Below are 14389 nucleotides of genomic sequence, written 5' to 3' on the forward strand. Positions count from 1 at the left end.
GCAGGGCTCTTAGGAGGCGGCGCTGATTCTGCTTTTTCTGAAGGCGTCTCAAAGCGCGCTACCAGAATGACAGTTTTGTGCACTGGAAAGCTTTCCCTCAGTGCCATCAGCGCACGTCCGTGTCTGAATTGTGGAAGCAGACGGACTCAGAAAAGCCAGCACCCGGAGCAGATTTCTGTTGGCTCTGTGTCTGTGAGAAGCGGGCTGTGTGCTGGACGGGGAGAGGCGCTGTTGGAGAGTGGCATCAGCGCCAGGTGTGAGCTGTGAGGATGATGGGGGGCTCGGAGCAGCCCCAGGTGTGAGCTGTGAGGATGATGAGGGGCCGGCTCCTGCCGGGGCGGGGGGGGGTGCGAGGCTGTTTTAGGGGGAGGCTTCGCCTCAGCTCCCTTTTGCATGGAGCTGCTGAGTAGAGGGGTTCATGGGGGGGCTCCCGGGGCTGTCTCATGGAAGGACTGCGAGAGCTTCTCGCAGCGTCTGGGCGAACACCTGGATACGCGCTTGGATCCGCGGAGCATCGCTTCAAGGAGGTGCCGAGGGACGAATCTTTGCGCCGGGAAGCAGCAGCCGAACGGCTGAGGGCGTGTGGATTTGGAGCGGGGACTTTGGTCCTTTCCCTTTTCAATTGGATCTTGGCAGTCCCCCCTCCCCGGTTCCCCAGGAACAAAAAGGGAGCTTGTGAAGACAAAAGAAATGAAGGAGAGGCAAGCAGCTACTCTCCTAATATTGTCTGTGTTTGAACTAGGGGGGATCCGCTTTCGCTTGCGGTTCCAAGGATGTCGATTGAAGGAAAAGCTGCCTTTTCCCGGCTGTTAGGGGTATCCCAGGGGTGACAGGGAATCCCTGCGTTCCATTTGAACGGGAATGGGCAAAGTATTGTTGTCATCGGATGGCTTTGATTGGAAGGTAGCCAGCCCATTTTCATCATCCTAAGGTTTAAATGGAGGGGACAGCGCTGGTGTCCCTCCTTTGCAAGGGTTTGAATGGAGGTCAAAATCCCCCTTTGCACATGGCTTGCAGGATTTCATTGGAGGAAAGCCCCTTCTTTTCTGCTCTCCTAGGGGATGAACTTGAAGGGGAGAAGCCATTTCTTTGCCCTTGTTGAAGCGAGGTGAGCGCCGCCCGCGGCGTCAGTTTCGGGGTTGAGTTGCGGGAAGCCGCAGCTCTGGCGGCGTTTGCAGGGCTGCAGTCGGGCTGTGCCGCTGCATTTGAGGGCGCTTCTTGTGGCCGCGGCCCGGGCCGGAGCGTTGCCGCTCGGGAGCGCTGCCGGCCCGGGCCGGGCGGGTGCCGAGGCGCACGGGGAATTTGGCGCGGCAGCGGCGGAGCCGCTTTGCCGGTGCGAGCCGCCGTGCGGAGCCGAGGGCAGCTGGCGCCGGGCCGGCCAAGGGCGGCAGAGGCGGCGCGGGCGCTGCTGCGCCGGCCCGGCCGGTGCCGGCCGCTCTGTCCGCTCCGGGCGCGGGGCTCGGGCGCCGCCGGGGCCCCCCGGGCAGGGGGAGCGGGCGGGGGCGGGGGGGTCTCCGGGGCGGCGCCGCCCCTGCGCGCCGGAGCAGCCGCCGGAGGAGCCGCTTTGCCGCCGGGAGCCGCGCTCCGTCCGGGGCCGGCAGCGCGGGGTTGGGCTGCCGCAAGTTCTTGGGTGTCGTGGTTCGGAGGTGCTTTGTAGGGATCGATCGCACGGGTTTGTTCTGGTCGCAGTGGGTGTGCGCTAAGGGCTATGGCGTTCTTCCTTGACCGGTAAGGTTCTCGGTTCCGGTGGTGACGATAAAGGTTTGGTTTGAATCGAGTTCCGTAGTCGGATATTTTTTTTGCCGGGCTATTCTGTTTTTAAAGGCGTGCAATGGTTTCTACGGGTCGTTGCGTGAAGCAGCGGCTCGGATTTTAATTCTGTCGCCGTGGCTTTTATTAGCGTGGGCGTGTAGCGTTTGTTTCGGTGGGTTCGAGGTGGCGTCGTGTCGTTAATAGCAGCGGGGTTTTTAAAATCTCTCTAATTGCGTTTGTGTTTCTCGTCTTCCAGGGCTTTTATTTCTTTGGTTTGCTTGATTGTAGTGTACGTTTTATTGTGACGGATCATTTGGGAGATCTTGTCAATGGTTACGTTTCTCTTTCGGCTTTGTGTTTATTTCTGGGTGGTATTTTTATTTTGATCGAATGAGGCTCTATGCGTTTATTCTTCAGTTGGGAATAATTTTTTTGAGGTAAATTAAAGTTGCTTTGGTTTGGGGGACTTTTGTTTTACAAATGTATTTTCTTTTGGTTTTTTTTGTTTTTTTCTTTTTTTTTTCTTTTGGTTTCTTGTTGTCCTTTGACGTATTTGGTGGTTATTGATCAGTTTTATTTTTGGGAACGTGGGTATTTATATGGTGGGTCTTTTTAAGTAGGGTTTTTTTTTTTTTTTTGGGTAGTTATTTTCTTATTTTTTAGTGGTTGAGATTATTTGGTTTTTTTCTATTTCGTTCATTAGTTCGCTTTCTAAAGTTCTTTTGACAGAGTATTGCTTATTCTTTGAGTTAGTGTAGATGTAGAATTTTGGTTAGTTTTTAAAATAACGTTCAGGGTCAGTGGCACTGATTGGAGTTGAGCGAGTTGGTTTGGGTTTTTTTAGAGGTTTTTGTGATTTGCTGCGTGTGTTTCTCAAGGGTTTTCTTTTCGTTTGGTTCCATTTTTCTGATGTGATGAGAACTGTTAGTGAAAAGAGTGTTGTGTGTTTTTTTCGCTGGCAGTCGTTTGGCTGGTGGAGGTATCTTGATGGTTTTGGAAGACATTGGTGGGAATTCGATGCTGTTTGTTTTGTCATTGCATTTAGGAATTGGATTTTCAATGTAAAATTCTAAGGATAGCTATCTTTAAACAAAACGAGTAGATGTGTAGAAATGGGAATAAACTTTCATTTTGATCTATTCGATCTCTATTTAAAATTTAACAGGTAACTTAAGTCATGATATATTCCAATAAGATATTGTATTTTTCAAAGAGCATTGTGTATGTTGATAGATATATCAATAGAGATGCTAAATATAAACACAGCTCAAAGGAAATTTTAAATCTAGAAATGTGTTGCGAATCTATGCAGATATATAGATCAAATTATTAAAGGATTGTAAATGTAAAGTGACATAAATCCATACAACACGTAATACAAGCGATACCGTATAGATCTTATGATGGTATATTATAGGAAACGGCTATAAATCTAGTACATCACTATGATATAATATCTAAAACATTATAGATATGGTAACTGTAAATACAACAACATTATTAAAAGTAGTTTAAAAGAAAGGATGGTTTTGTTTTTTACTTGGCAAAAGCAGGGGTTTTATTATAAAAACTACAAATACAAATGATAGAAAGGTAGAAATCTACTTGTAAAAAGATCTCATGAATACATCAAGATGGATATAAAAATTGAAAATATTAGAAAAAAGAAGTTGTAGCGGTAGATTTGGTACATGATAAAAATAATGATTTATCTCTATGATGTGAATAATAGATATGTGCTATGTAATGATGAATGGAATGCATCAGTATAAACGGTGACTATAAAAGTGAATCTAATTATGCAAGCTCTAAATATAAAACTATTTCAATAGAGTTGAAAAGAAGGGTTTTTTGGTATTTGTTTGGTTAGAGATGGGATTTTTTTTGGAAGAATAAAAGTATGATAGAAATCTAAATGGAAGTCGAGAAATATACAGTCAATATATAATGATATTGCTAAAACCACAAAGTATGAATAAATACAGATAATAGGAATAGGCATAATAGATGGTATAAAGGACGTAACACATCACTGTCCGGTCTAAATATGCGTGTGAATAGAACTAGGAAAACTAGAACTATCAAATTTATTTCAAGAAGGCATGAAAGAAAGGGGGCTTATTTGGTTCTTGTTTGGTAAGAGGCAGGTTTCTGGCATTTATTTTTAGAGGAGTTTTTGGGGGGGATGGCCCCTGTTCTTTTTTGCCGCCTTGGCCGCCCGCAGGCCCAAGGCGCGCGGCGCCCCCGGCTGGGGTGGGCGGCAGTGCTGCCGCCTTGTGGGCAGAGCGCGGTACTGCAGCCCGGCGCCGCCGCCAGGCAGCCCTCTTGGGCGTGGCGCGTGGCGGAGTTTGTTTGACCTTCTGAAAATAGCGGCGAAAAGGGCGGGAAAGCGGAGGGCCCTGGTGTGTCTATCCGGACTGCCTGCACGGAACACGGACGCCGGCGCAGCCCCGGCGGAATTTTTGTGGCGTTTTAGGTGTACCCAACATGGGCTGTGGGGTCAGCGGCGCCGTGGGCGGGCGTATTTTGGCGTGTTTCGGACCGGCATGTGAGTAACCGCCTCTCTCGGCCGAGGGGGCCTCTCTGGGCCGCCATGTTGGGAGTGGCGTGTCACCAATGTCGCGGGAGTTTGTTTGACCTTCTGAAAATGGCGGCCAAAAGGGCGGGAAAGCGGAGGGCCCCGGTGTGTCTATCCGGACTGCCTGCACGGAACACCGACGCCGGCGCAGCCCCGGCGGGATTTTCTCTTGCGTTTTAGGTGTACCCGACACGGGCTGTGTGGTCAGCGGCGCCGCGGGCGGGCGTATTTTGGCGTGTTTCTGACCGGCATATGAGTAACCGCCTCTCTCGGCCGAGGGGGGGGGGGGGGGCCTCTCTCGGCCGCCATGTTGGGAGTGGCGCGTCGCCAATGTCGCGGGATTTTTTTTTTTTTGACCTTCTCAAAATGGCGGCCAAAAGGGCGGGGATATCGCGGACCCGGGAGTCTGCCGCCCTGTGGCCAGAGCGCGGTACTGCAGCCCCCCGAGCCAGCGCCCTGCCCCTCGCCGCTGGCTGCCGGGGGCGGGGCAAGGGCGCGGCTGCCGAGCGAGGCAAGGGCGAGGGGCGGGAGCGAGGGGCGGGCGGGGCGGGAGCGAGGGGCGGGCGGGGCGGGAGCGAGGGGCGGGCGGGGCGGGCTCGGTAAATGGCCGGGAGGGGTGAAAGACGTTCAGGAGTGCAAAAGGGACACGATGGCTGAGAAGAATGGCCGGGGGGGGGGGGCGGCCCGGCGGGGCCGCTTTCGGCGGGCGGCGGAGGCGCGGTCGTAGCGCTCCGCGGGCCGGGGGCAGCGAGCGGGGGCGGGCGAACGCCGTCGGAACGGAGCTGCACCCCCCCCCGAGCCCGCACACGCGCCTCTCCAGGAAGCGACGGCGGGCCGGAAAATCCCGGCGGGGCGGCGGCGCTGCCCGCCCTTTCTGCCGCCAGCTTTGCAAGGTAAGACCGTCCGCCCCGCCCCGCCCCGTCCCGCCGCCCTCCGGTGTCTGTAAACAGACGGACTCCCTCTGCCTTTCCACTTCTCCGTGCTGGAGAGTGGGAGAAAGGTCCGTGCTGCTTGCCGTGTCCTCGGTGGGCAGAGAGCTCTGACCTTGCCTTGCATGGGCTGCTGAGGATTGGATCCATGGGGATGTGCTTTGATGCATTTAGTGACCTTTACAGATTTCTTTCCCCGCTTTTTTCAGTTCCCAGAATCATGGAAGAATTCAGGTTGCAAGGGGCTCTAAAGATCACCTCATTCCAAGGCTGCTGCTGCCGTGGGCAGGGACGTGCTTCCATAGAGCAGCTTGCTCAGAGCCTCATCGCAGAGCACCGACGGGCCTTGAGCACTTGCAGCGGTGGGGCAGCCCCGGGACCTCTGAGCAACCTGTGCCCTGTGCCAGCCAGGTGCCAGAGGAGGAAGGAAGCCCTTCCCACCTGGAGCAGAGGCTGCGTAGCCTTGTGGCACCGAGCGTGTGAGACAGAAAGGCCCTTCCTTTCTGGAGGGGTAACAACACTCAAAGCTCTTTCTCGGGACAAGCAGAGCAATGGAAGGCCAAAGTAGCCTTCAGTTCTTCCAGCAGCTTTGGGAACAACTTGAAGGAGGAGCAGAGCTGGCCTGGTGCCTGCCATGGCTGTCTGTCTTCTTGGCTGAGGCTTTATAAATGAGGCGCTTTTCTGTAGTTCCTTTTCAGGCATGACGTGCAAGTTGCCCCTAGAAGTCCAAAGGCAGCTGTTTTCTTAGCAGAAGGAAGTCAGGAGGAGGCAAAGCCAGCAGCTAAGTCTGGATAAAAAACTTGGCTAACCTCTTTTCCCCCCCTCCTCCAAACAGGCAAGTGTGAAGCACTCAGCAGAGATCTGCCCGGGAGGAAAAGCAGAGCCAATCTCTGAGAAGAAGGGACGTGCGAGCTCTGGCGAGGACGGCTGCTCCCCCTGGCCTTGGTGTGGGACCTCCTGAGCTGCCATTCCTGTGGTGGGAGTGTTTCTCCTCTCCTCCAGCCAAGCCAGAGACCGCCTAGGGAAGGAGCAGGTAAGGTTGAAGTACCGAGGTCTCCCAGGTAAGAAGTGACACGGCAAAAGGAAATGGCCTCAACTTGCAGCAGGGAAGGCTTAGATTGGATTGGAGGGAAAATTTCTTCCCTGAAAGGGTGCTGAGGCGTAGGAGCAGGCTGCCCAGGAAAGTCCCCATGCCTGGAGACATGTCAAGGATGTCAAGATGTGGTGTTTAGGGACCTGACTTGGGGGGGCAGCAGCTGGGCTCGATGTCCTTAGAAGGCTTTTCCAACCGCAAGGATGCTACGGATCCTATGGTTCTGGAAAGCCTTGACCCCTCTGGCTCTAGCACAGCACCTGGATGCTGACAAAATGAGGCTGGTCCTAGAGCCTGGAGGTCCCTGTGCCACAGGGAGAGGACAAGCCGGTGTCACCTGCAGGGAGGGTCTCGTCCCCAGAGAGCCGTCAGTGACTCCGTCCCTGCCCGGGGCTCTGGGTGCGCCCTCGGGGGGCGGGGGACGACACCTGCCCTCAGGTGTCCCTCTGGGCACCTGGGAAGGGAACCAGGTCCATCCGTGCGGCAGCTCCAGGGCTTGCAGGCTTTGGGGCTTTGCAGCTGTGTGCCTTGTCGCAAGGTGGCAGGGACGTGACACTGCCTGGCAACGCTGCTGGCCTCGGATCCTTGCTGCTCTCATCCTTATCCCATATGGATTTAGCAGCAATCTTCTGTCTTTGCTTTCAAACTGTCCTTGGGAGAGTTCCAAGAGAGGGTCATTAGTTATTTCAAAGCCTACATCTTTTACCTCTTGGCACTGAAGAGAAAAGACACAAACCTGCTTTGCATCCTTCTGCCTGGAAGTCATTGTGACACACAGGGAAGGGAGGAAGGGGCTGGCCGGGGTCAGCCTCTGCTGAGCCTCAGCTCTGGCTGCTCCTGCTCACAGGGTAAAGCCAAAAGCTGTCGTGATCAAAAACGCAGGCCGCCCTTCTGACCTGAGTCACAGGGGCCGTTTCTTGTGAATGAATCAAGGTGGGAAATCATTCTTGGAGCTTCAGAAGAAAAAAAACCCCAAAACCGTAGGTACGTTTGTAAGAGTGGGTATGTACGTACATTTCCTTCGATGAAGAAGAAAATCTTAGAAATATCATGTCACGTCTGGCTTCCTAGAGAAGATCCTGACCTCTGGGCTTCTGAAAGCAAATGGCTGTGCATTTATAGGAGCGTTTCCCTTCTTTTTATGTGCCTCCCCCAGTCATCTTCTACCCTTGCCCACGGCAAGGAGAGTGCGGTGATTTGGCTGCTCCGCTCTGCCGAGGTTGTTGCAGGCTGTGTAGCAGGGAGTGAGGCCTTTTGTGGCTGCTCATCAGACATTTTCCTACAGCCTTCTCCCTGCAATGGTAAAATGAGACTTGTGTTAGCGAGCAGTCAAGTAGAGCAGGTAACATTAGAAAAGAATTGTTTCTGAGCTGCTGTTCACTAGCACGTGTTTCCCCTTTCCGGCAGAGTGCAGCCGCCCAAGAAGGGATTTTTTTGGCTCAGCCAGATGTGCTCCCGCCTCCCACCGAGACGCTGAGACGGAGCTGAGTTTGCCTTCCAATGTCTTGGAACAGAGGTTCATGGGAAGTTTTCTCAGCTATCTAAGGCACGGAGCCCTGGAGCCAAGTCAGCCTGAGCTGCTGCGTGCTTGCTGTGAGCCTTGAGGTGAGCGCACATCGTTGCGGGCTTGGGATCGATTGAAATGCGCTAAGGAAACCAGCTCTGGGGAGGGAGGGAGGGAGGAAGGGAAATGCTCTCTTAACATGTGCCAATTCTTCTGTCAAACCCATCAGGGCAGGACAGCGTTCAGACTGAAAGTGTAAGAAGATGTGGAGTGAGACAGAATCTGACAGGAGCACCGGACTCACAAGTGCATGAATTTTGCTTTTTGCTTGGATTCAAGCTCGGAAGTTGTAAGGAATTTGGGAAGGAGAAGGGACATTTCAGAAGGAGAAGAAGAAAAAGAAGTTGTTGTTTTTACAGCCCTGGCAAAATCTTTGGTTCTAGCTAATAAAGGAAGCTAGTTGAAATAAAAAAAAAGAAAAAAATGGGTTTTTTTCCTTCGCTGTTGTATTCGTTGGTGGGTCGTTATAGGGTGTGTTGTTTTATTTCTTGGTCTTATTAACTCTGTGTAAATAGTTTTTTGAGTGAAGCTAACTTTCTGGACGGGTTGGTTTGTATTTGAGGTAGGATTAATTTCAAGAGGTTTCTTTCCTAGACTTCTGATCGGTATTGCTGGGATTTTGGTTTTTTTGTTTACTGTATGTATCAACAGAGAGATTTGGTAGGGCCAGCTGGGCTGCTGGAGTTTTGGGTGTTAATTTATTAGATGGCTTTTGTTAAACACAGAATAATTATGTAAGTTAACAGCAAATTACCCAATTTATCTAGGTAAGCTACCTAAACACAATGCTTTATGTCTTACCATTTTTCTGTTCTTCTGCTCCAAGTAGTTGTGTCAAAAAAGAAAGCGCTGTTATTTTTCTGAAGAGCTTTCTTCTATAACAAGGCCTTTACTCCCTTTGAATTTGAGTCAGAGGAGCCAAACAGCTGCAGCTGCTCTGTGGGCTTCTATATTTGGTGGGATTAGCCCCCTCCCTTTTCCCAGGCATCATGGGAATGGGAGGCGGGCACCATCAGGGGTATATTAACCCCAGCTTTTGGTGAGGGGCTTCATTCCGTCTCTGGGGTGTGCTGGGGTGAGAGCTCTCCTGTTATTTCAGTGAAGAGCCTCTTTTAGCTTAGCTTGCTTTCAGCAGGTGTTTCTGGGCATCTAAAGCAATAGAGGCTTTGAAGATACTGTGAAGAAAATGGCATGGAATACAGGGAGTATTTAAGGTGAAGATTTCGGATTTTGTGTTTAGGGGTGATAAAGCGTATCTGCAATTTCTGGTTTTGTTCTTGTTTTGTGTTTTTATTGTTTTTAGGAGGTGCACAGCTTCCAGAGATCCCAGGTTGTGTCAAGCACAGCACTTCTTTCAGCAGATTCATCATGTCACAGGAGGCATCTGGCAGTGTTAAAAATGATGTTTGAGATTGAGGCTTCAGGTGAGTTGAGGGTTGTGACTGGGAGAGGGAGGGTGAGCAGGTATCCAGTTAGGAGTTATTGGGGGGCAGGGGGGTTTGCAGGCAGCAGGGTGAGAAAGGGTGTTTATTTGAGGCCCCCCCCACACAAGGCTTTTCAGAAGCATAGCAGAGGCATTCACATGTTTTCCTCACACAAGGTCATCCACTGCACTCACAGGAATGCCATTTCACTTTGCTTTTCTCTAACCCAGGTGCCACTAATAATAAAGGCCACAGCCTTGGAATCAGGATGAAGGTGGAGCCTGAAAGAGCCAGGCACACTCAGGAGAGGGCAAGTAGCTGACTTGCTGGGATTTGGCCTACATAACTCTAAACTCATACATTGGTTTTTTTTTTCTTTATTGTAGCTGACCGAGAGGCTAACAGGCCATCACAGGGCCCTCCGAGGCAGACTCATTTCAGGTGCAACGTGGATTCACATCACTGATCATCCAAAAGATAAGTCGGGGGCCATGGCCTGGAGAAGGGAGGGTAGCAGGTTGGGAGTTCTTGGGACAGATTTAAAAATTAGCAGAGGGAAAAGCAATCTTCTCCAAGGGGCCTCTTAGGACAGCTAAAGGGAGAGACTCCACATTTGATGGCAGCGTGCAGGCGGGCAGGGCAGAGCAGTTCCGGTCCACGTCGTGTTGTCCGGTGTACCGTGTTACCTGCTGTGTCTTTGGGGTCCCTTTTGCCTTTTCCCCTCGAGGCCCTCACCACAAGCATAATGTGTCGTGTTTAACGTCCCCCCGTTTGTCACGTTCTGTGTCACGGGTGTCTGCACATGTTTGTGCCGGAGCTGCTCTGCCCTGCCGCAGAGGCTGATGCAACAGGACAAGGCTCAGGGACACGCAGTTTGTGGGGTGTTGCCGGGCTCTAGATGATATTCCTAGATAGACAGAAGATGTTTGGAGCTGTGAAGATATCTTGCAGCCCTTTGACGTTTGTCCTCACTTTCTTTCAGACGCAGAAGGATAAAATCCAGGGCAAAATCCATCCACCCATCCCGAGTGAGGAGGTTCCCCCGAGCAGGTCAGTCACCGCTTGTCTCTGCAGGGAGATTGTAAAGTGTGACTCTGTTACAGCTCTGTTCTTTTTCTTTTTAGGAAGCAAAGCTGGACATCAGCAGTCAAGGTGAGGTGGGCAAGGTGAGCATTGAGTAGCGTACAGAAGCAGTTGTTATTGCTCCAGTCTCACTTTCCGGTGCAACTCTAAGCATCTGTTCCTGTTTCTGCGCTTTAGGCAATCCACTAGGAGTATGCCAGGCCCCAGTCACCAACCGGCTGACGTGCCGGGTTTGCCGCTCTCCCGAGCCCTGTGGAAGAATCACGGGACTCGGCAATGAAGCCTCTGCCTTTTCTATTTAAAGGTGTCACCAGGGCAGCCTTCAGCAGTGGCCGAGGAGTTGCGGTGAGTCAGGGAAGTAGGGAGGAGGAGCGAGGCTCCGCTCAGGTTTCAGCAGCGCCACATCACCTCGTCTCCTCTTAGCCCAGGCGTGCCCCACGACGATGGCGTCAGCCTCCGAGTGCGGCTGAAGCGTGCGGCCCCAGGAGCCGGGCATTCTTGGGAAAAGAGTGAGTGGCAGAATTGTTGGGTTTTGGCCAATGTGCTGCTGAGGTTATGCATTGATATTTTGTTTACTTTATTGGAGCAGACGAAGAAACAACAGGAAGTTGTTTAACAACAGTGCCAGCAGGACCTTCCCAGCTGTCGAGGCAGCCTTCCTTTGCACCTGACACAGACCGGCATCCCCAGATGTCTGAGAGATAAGTAGAGGGCTACAACCCACAGAGGGGATGAAACCAGGGCGCAGGGCAGGGACCCACCGGGAGGGGTTTTTGAGTCCGCTTTGGAGACGGGGGTGTCCACGAAGCGGCCCCTTAGGCCTGGGGGGGAAATAAAAGCAAAGTCTCACTTTTGATCACAGTGCTGAGGTGTACAGGGCAGAGCAGTCCCGGTGTGTATTGTGTCCCTTGTCTTTTGTGTATTATGTGTGGTTGGATGTGTCATGTCCTTTACCTTAGGCCTTTGAGGAGCCTAGCAGAAACCGTGGCATCATTGTTAGCATCTGTAATCTCTACATTCCTTGGCCTGGTACCCAGGCCATTGAACCTTTGACTCGGGAGCTCCGACAGGCATCAGAATTGCATCTCTCTTTGGAAGCATCCAGTCAGGTGGCTTTTCAGGTCTTGTTCTGAGCTGCACGGACAGCCGTGCTCCGCAATGCTCCATTTCAACGGATTAGGCTTTGTAAGAATGTGAGGTTAGGGAGAGGATTCTGACCGTAGGATTCCTGGGTATCCATCTTTGCAGTTCTTGGAATAAATCCTTCAGCCAGCATCTTCCTCCAGGGTTCTCTGAGCCTCATCAGTTTGCCATCTGTCTCATCTCGGTCATCTCCTTTTGCATTCTCTGAGTCCTTGCAGCCACTTTGCTTGCCAGGAGCTTTCTGTTCCTGTTGTGTCCCCCCTGTCTGTCACGTCCCGTCCCGTGTCACGGGTGTCAGCACACACATTTGTGCCGGAGCTGCTCTGCCCTGCCGCATAGCCTGGTGCAGTAGGAGTAGTCCCTGGGAGTTTGTAATGTGGGGTGTAGTGGGACTCTAGATGGGATTTGTAGATAGACACAAGACGTCTGGAGCTCCTAAGTTATCCTGCAACAGTTTGACTCTTGTCCTAACTTTTTTTTCAGATTCAGATGGATTAAATGTGTGCCAGAGGGCCCCATCCCGGATGAGGGGTTTCCCCCGAGCAGGTGAGGCGCCGTTTGTCTCTGCAGCAGAAGTGTAAATGGTGACTCTGTTACAGCACTGTTCTTTGTCTTTCTTTTTAGAAAGCAAATGTGGATACCAGCTGTCAAGGTGAGCAGTGGAGAGAAGTAGTTGTTATTGCTCAGGTCTCAATTTCTGGTGCAGCTCTAAGCTTCCATTCTCGTTTGTGCGCTTTAGGCAATCCACTCGGAGTATGCCAAGCCCCCGTCACCAGCTGGCCGATGCTCCGGGTTTCCTGCAAATGTGAGCCCTGTGGATGCATTACAGGACTTGGTGATGAAGCCCTGAACTTTTCTATTTAAAGGTGCCATTCAGGTGGCCTCTGGCAGCTACCCAGGAGTTGTGGTGAGTCAGGGAAGTAGGGGGGAGGAGCGAGGGTCCACTCAGGTTTCAGCCGTGACAAATCACCTCATCTCCTCTTAACCCAGGCGTCCCCTGTGGCGACGGCCTCGGTCTCTGAGCGTGCCCGAAGCGTGCGGCCCGAGCAGCTGAGCGTTCTTAGGAGCACGGTGAGTAGCAGACTTGTGGGGTTTTGGCCGATGTGGTGCCACAATCAGGCATTGATGTTTGGTTTTCTTTAATACAGCTGTCGAAGAGACACCAGCCCGGTGCCAGCAGGACCTTCCCAGCTGACGAGGTGGCCTTTCTTTGCACCTGAGACCGGCATCCCCAGATGTCTGAGAGAGAAATAGAGGGCTACGACCCCCAGGGGGGATGAAAGCAGGGTGCTGGTTTGGGAATTACTGGGATGGGTTTTTGAGTCCGCTTTGGAGGTGGGGGGGGTGTCCATGAAGTGGCCCCTTAGGCCCCATAAAAGCAAAATCTCACTTTTGATCCCAGTGCTGAGGTGAGCAGGGCAGAACAGTCCTGGTGTGTATGATGTCCCTTGTCTATTGTGCCTTGTGTGTTGTTCGGGTATCTCATGTCTCTTACCTTAGCCTTTTCAGGGGCCTGTCAGAAACCTTGGCATTGTTCTTATCCTCTGTGATCTCTGCATTTCTTGGCCTGGCACCCATGCCATACAACCTTTGCCTGGGGAGCTCAGACATGTATCAGATTCGCATCTCTCTTTGGAAGCATCCGGTCAGATGTCTTTTCAGGTCCTGTTCTGAGCTGTACAGATAGCTATGCCCTGCCAGGATCCATTATGGCAGCTTAGGGCTTGAAAGAACGTGAGGACAGGTAGAGGCTTCTGACCGTAGGATTCTTGGGCATCCATCTTTGCAGTTCTTGGAATAAATAATTCAGTTAGCATCTTCTTCCTTCAGTGTTTTCTGAGCCACATCAGCTTGCCATCAGTCTCACCTCGGTCATCTCATTTGGCATGCTCTCGTTGCTCACAGTAATCCTTTTTGCCAAGAGATTCCTGTCTGTGTTGTGTGCCCATTGTTTGTCGTGTCCTGTCTGTCCTGTGTCACGGGTGTCTGCACATATTTGTGCCAGAGCTGCTCTGCCCTGCTGCATAGCCTTGTGTAATAGGACAAGCCCTGGGGGGTTGAAATTTTTCATGTGGGGTGTACTTGGACTCTAGATGCTGTTCCTAGATTGATATAAGGTGTTTGCAGCTTTTGAGTCATCCTGCAGGTGTTTGACATATGTTCTAACTTTCTTTCAGGTGCAGATGCATTGCATCCATGGCAGAGCACCCCATCCCGGGTGAGGGGGTTCCCCATAGCAGGTCAGTCACCATTTGTCTGTGCAGGGGATGTGTCAAGTGTGACCCTGTTACAGCGCTGTTCTTTGTCTTTATTTTTAGGAAGTATAGCTGGATCTCAGCAGTCAAGTTCAAAAGGGTAAGGTGAGCAGTAGCCTTTCTTGTTGCTGAGGTCTCAATTCCTGGGGCAAGTCTAAGTCTCCATTCTCGTTTTTGTGCCTTAGGCCATCTGCTCGGAGCATGCCAAGCTCCCATCCCCAGCTGGCCGACGGACCGGGTTTGCCGCTCTCGCGAGCCCCGCGTTCCGGGCAGCCGTCAGGAACCGCTGAGGAGTTGCGGTGAGTCAGGGAAGTAGGGAGGAGGAGCGAGTGTCCGCTCAGGTTTCAGCAATGCCACGTCACCTCCTGTCCTCTTAACCCAGGCGTACCCCACGACGATGGCATCGGCCTCCGAGCGTGGCCGGAGCGTGCGACCTGAAGAGCCGGGCCTTCTTAGGAGAACGGTGAGTAGCAGACTTGTGGGGTTTTGGCCAATGTGGTGCCACGATCAGGCATTGATGTTTGGTTTCCTTTGATATAGCTGTCTAAGAGACAACGGCCCGGTGCCA

The 14389-nt window shown here is 52.0% G+C and overlaps 1 protein-coding gene and 2 long non-coding RNA genes across 4 annotated transcripts; all 3 read left to right on the top strand.

Annotated features, from left to right (window-relative positions):
* Nucleotides 1-5392: 5392 nt before the first annotated feature.
* LOC143693164 (uncharacterized) lies at nt 5393-8192 on the top strand. Its single transcript, XR_013180673.1, has 3 exons — nt 5393-6292; nt 7760-7957; nt 8086-8192. It is a non-coding gene; the product is annotated as an uncharacterized LOC143693164 (long non-coding RNA).
* A 1841-nt stretch (nt 8193-10033) lies between these two features.
* On the top strand, nt 10034-11288 carry LOC143693167 (uncharacterized). 2 transcript variants are annotated; one of them, XM_077173183.1, is made up of 5 exons: nt 10034-10390; nt 10465-10492; nt 10728-10768; nt 10847-10932; nt 11013-11288. In XM_077173183.1, the coding sequence occupies exons 1-5, from the start codon at nt 10239-10241 to the stop codon at nt 11126-11128; spliced, it is 423 nt and encodes a 140-aa protein (XP_077029298.1). In that variant the 5' UTR covers nt 10034-10238; the 3' UTR covers nt 11129-11288. The 2 variants fall into 2 exon arrangements, with proteins under 2 accessions (XP_077029298.1, XP_077029299.1); XM_077173184.1 differs by having other exon boundaries at nt 10852-10932.
* Nucleotides 11289-13743: 2455 nt separating this feature from the next.
* LOC143693163 (uncharacterized) lies at nt 13744-14101 on the top strand. The gene is made up of 3 exons (XR_013180672.1): nt 13744-13806; nt 13885-13921; nt 14007-14101. It is a non-coding gene; the product is annotated as an uncharacterized LOC143693163 (long non-coding RNA).
* Nucleotides 14102-14389: the final 288 nt, after the last annotated feature.

This window comes from Agelaius phoeniceus, unplaced genomic scaffold (genome assembly GCF_051311805.1).
Source record: "Agelaius phoeniceus isolate bAgePho1 unplaced genomic scaffold, bAgePho1.hap1 Scaffold_351, whole genome shotgun sequence".
In the NCBI taxonomy this organism is placed as follows: domain Eukaryota; kingdom Metazoa; phylum Chordata; class Aves; order Passeriformes; family Icteridae; genus Agelaius; species Agelaius phoeniceus.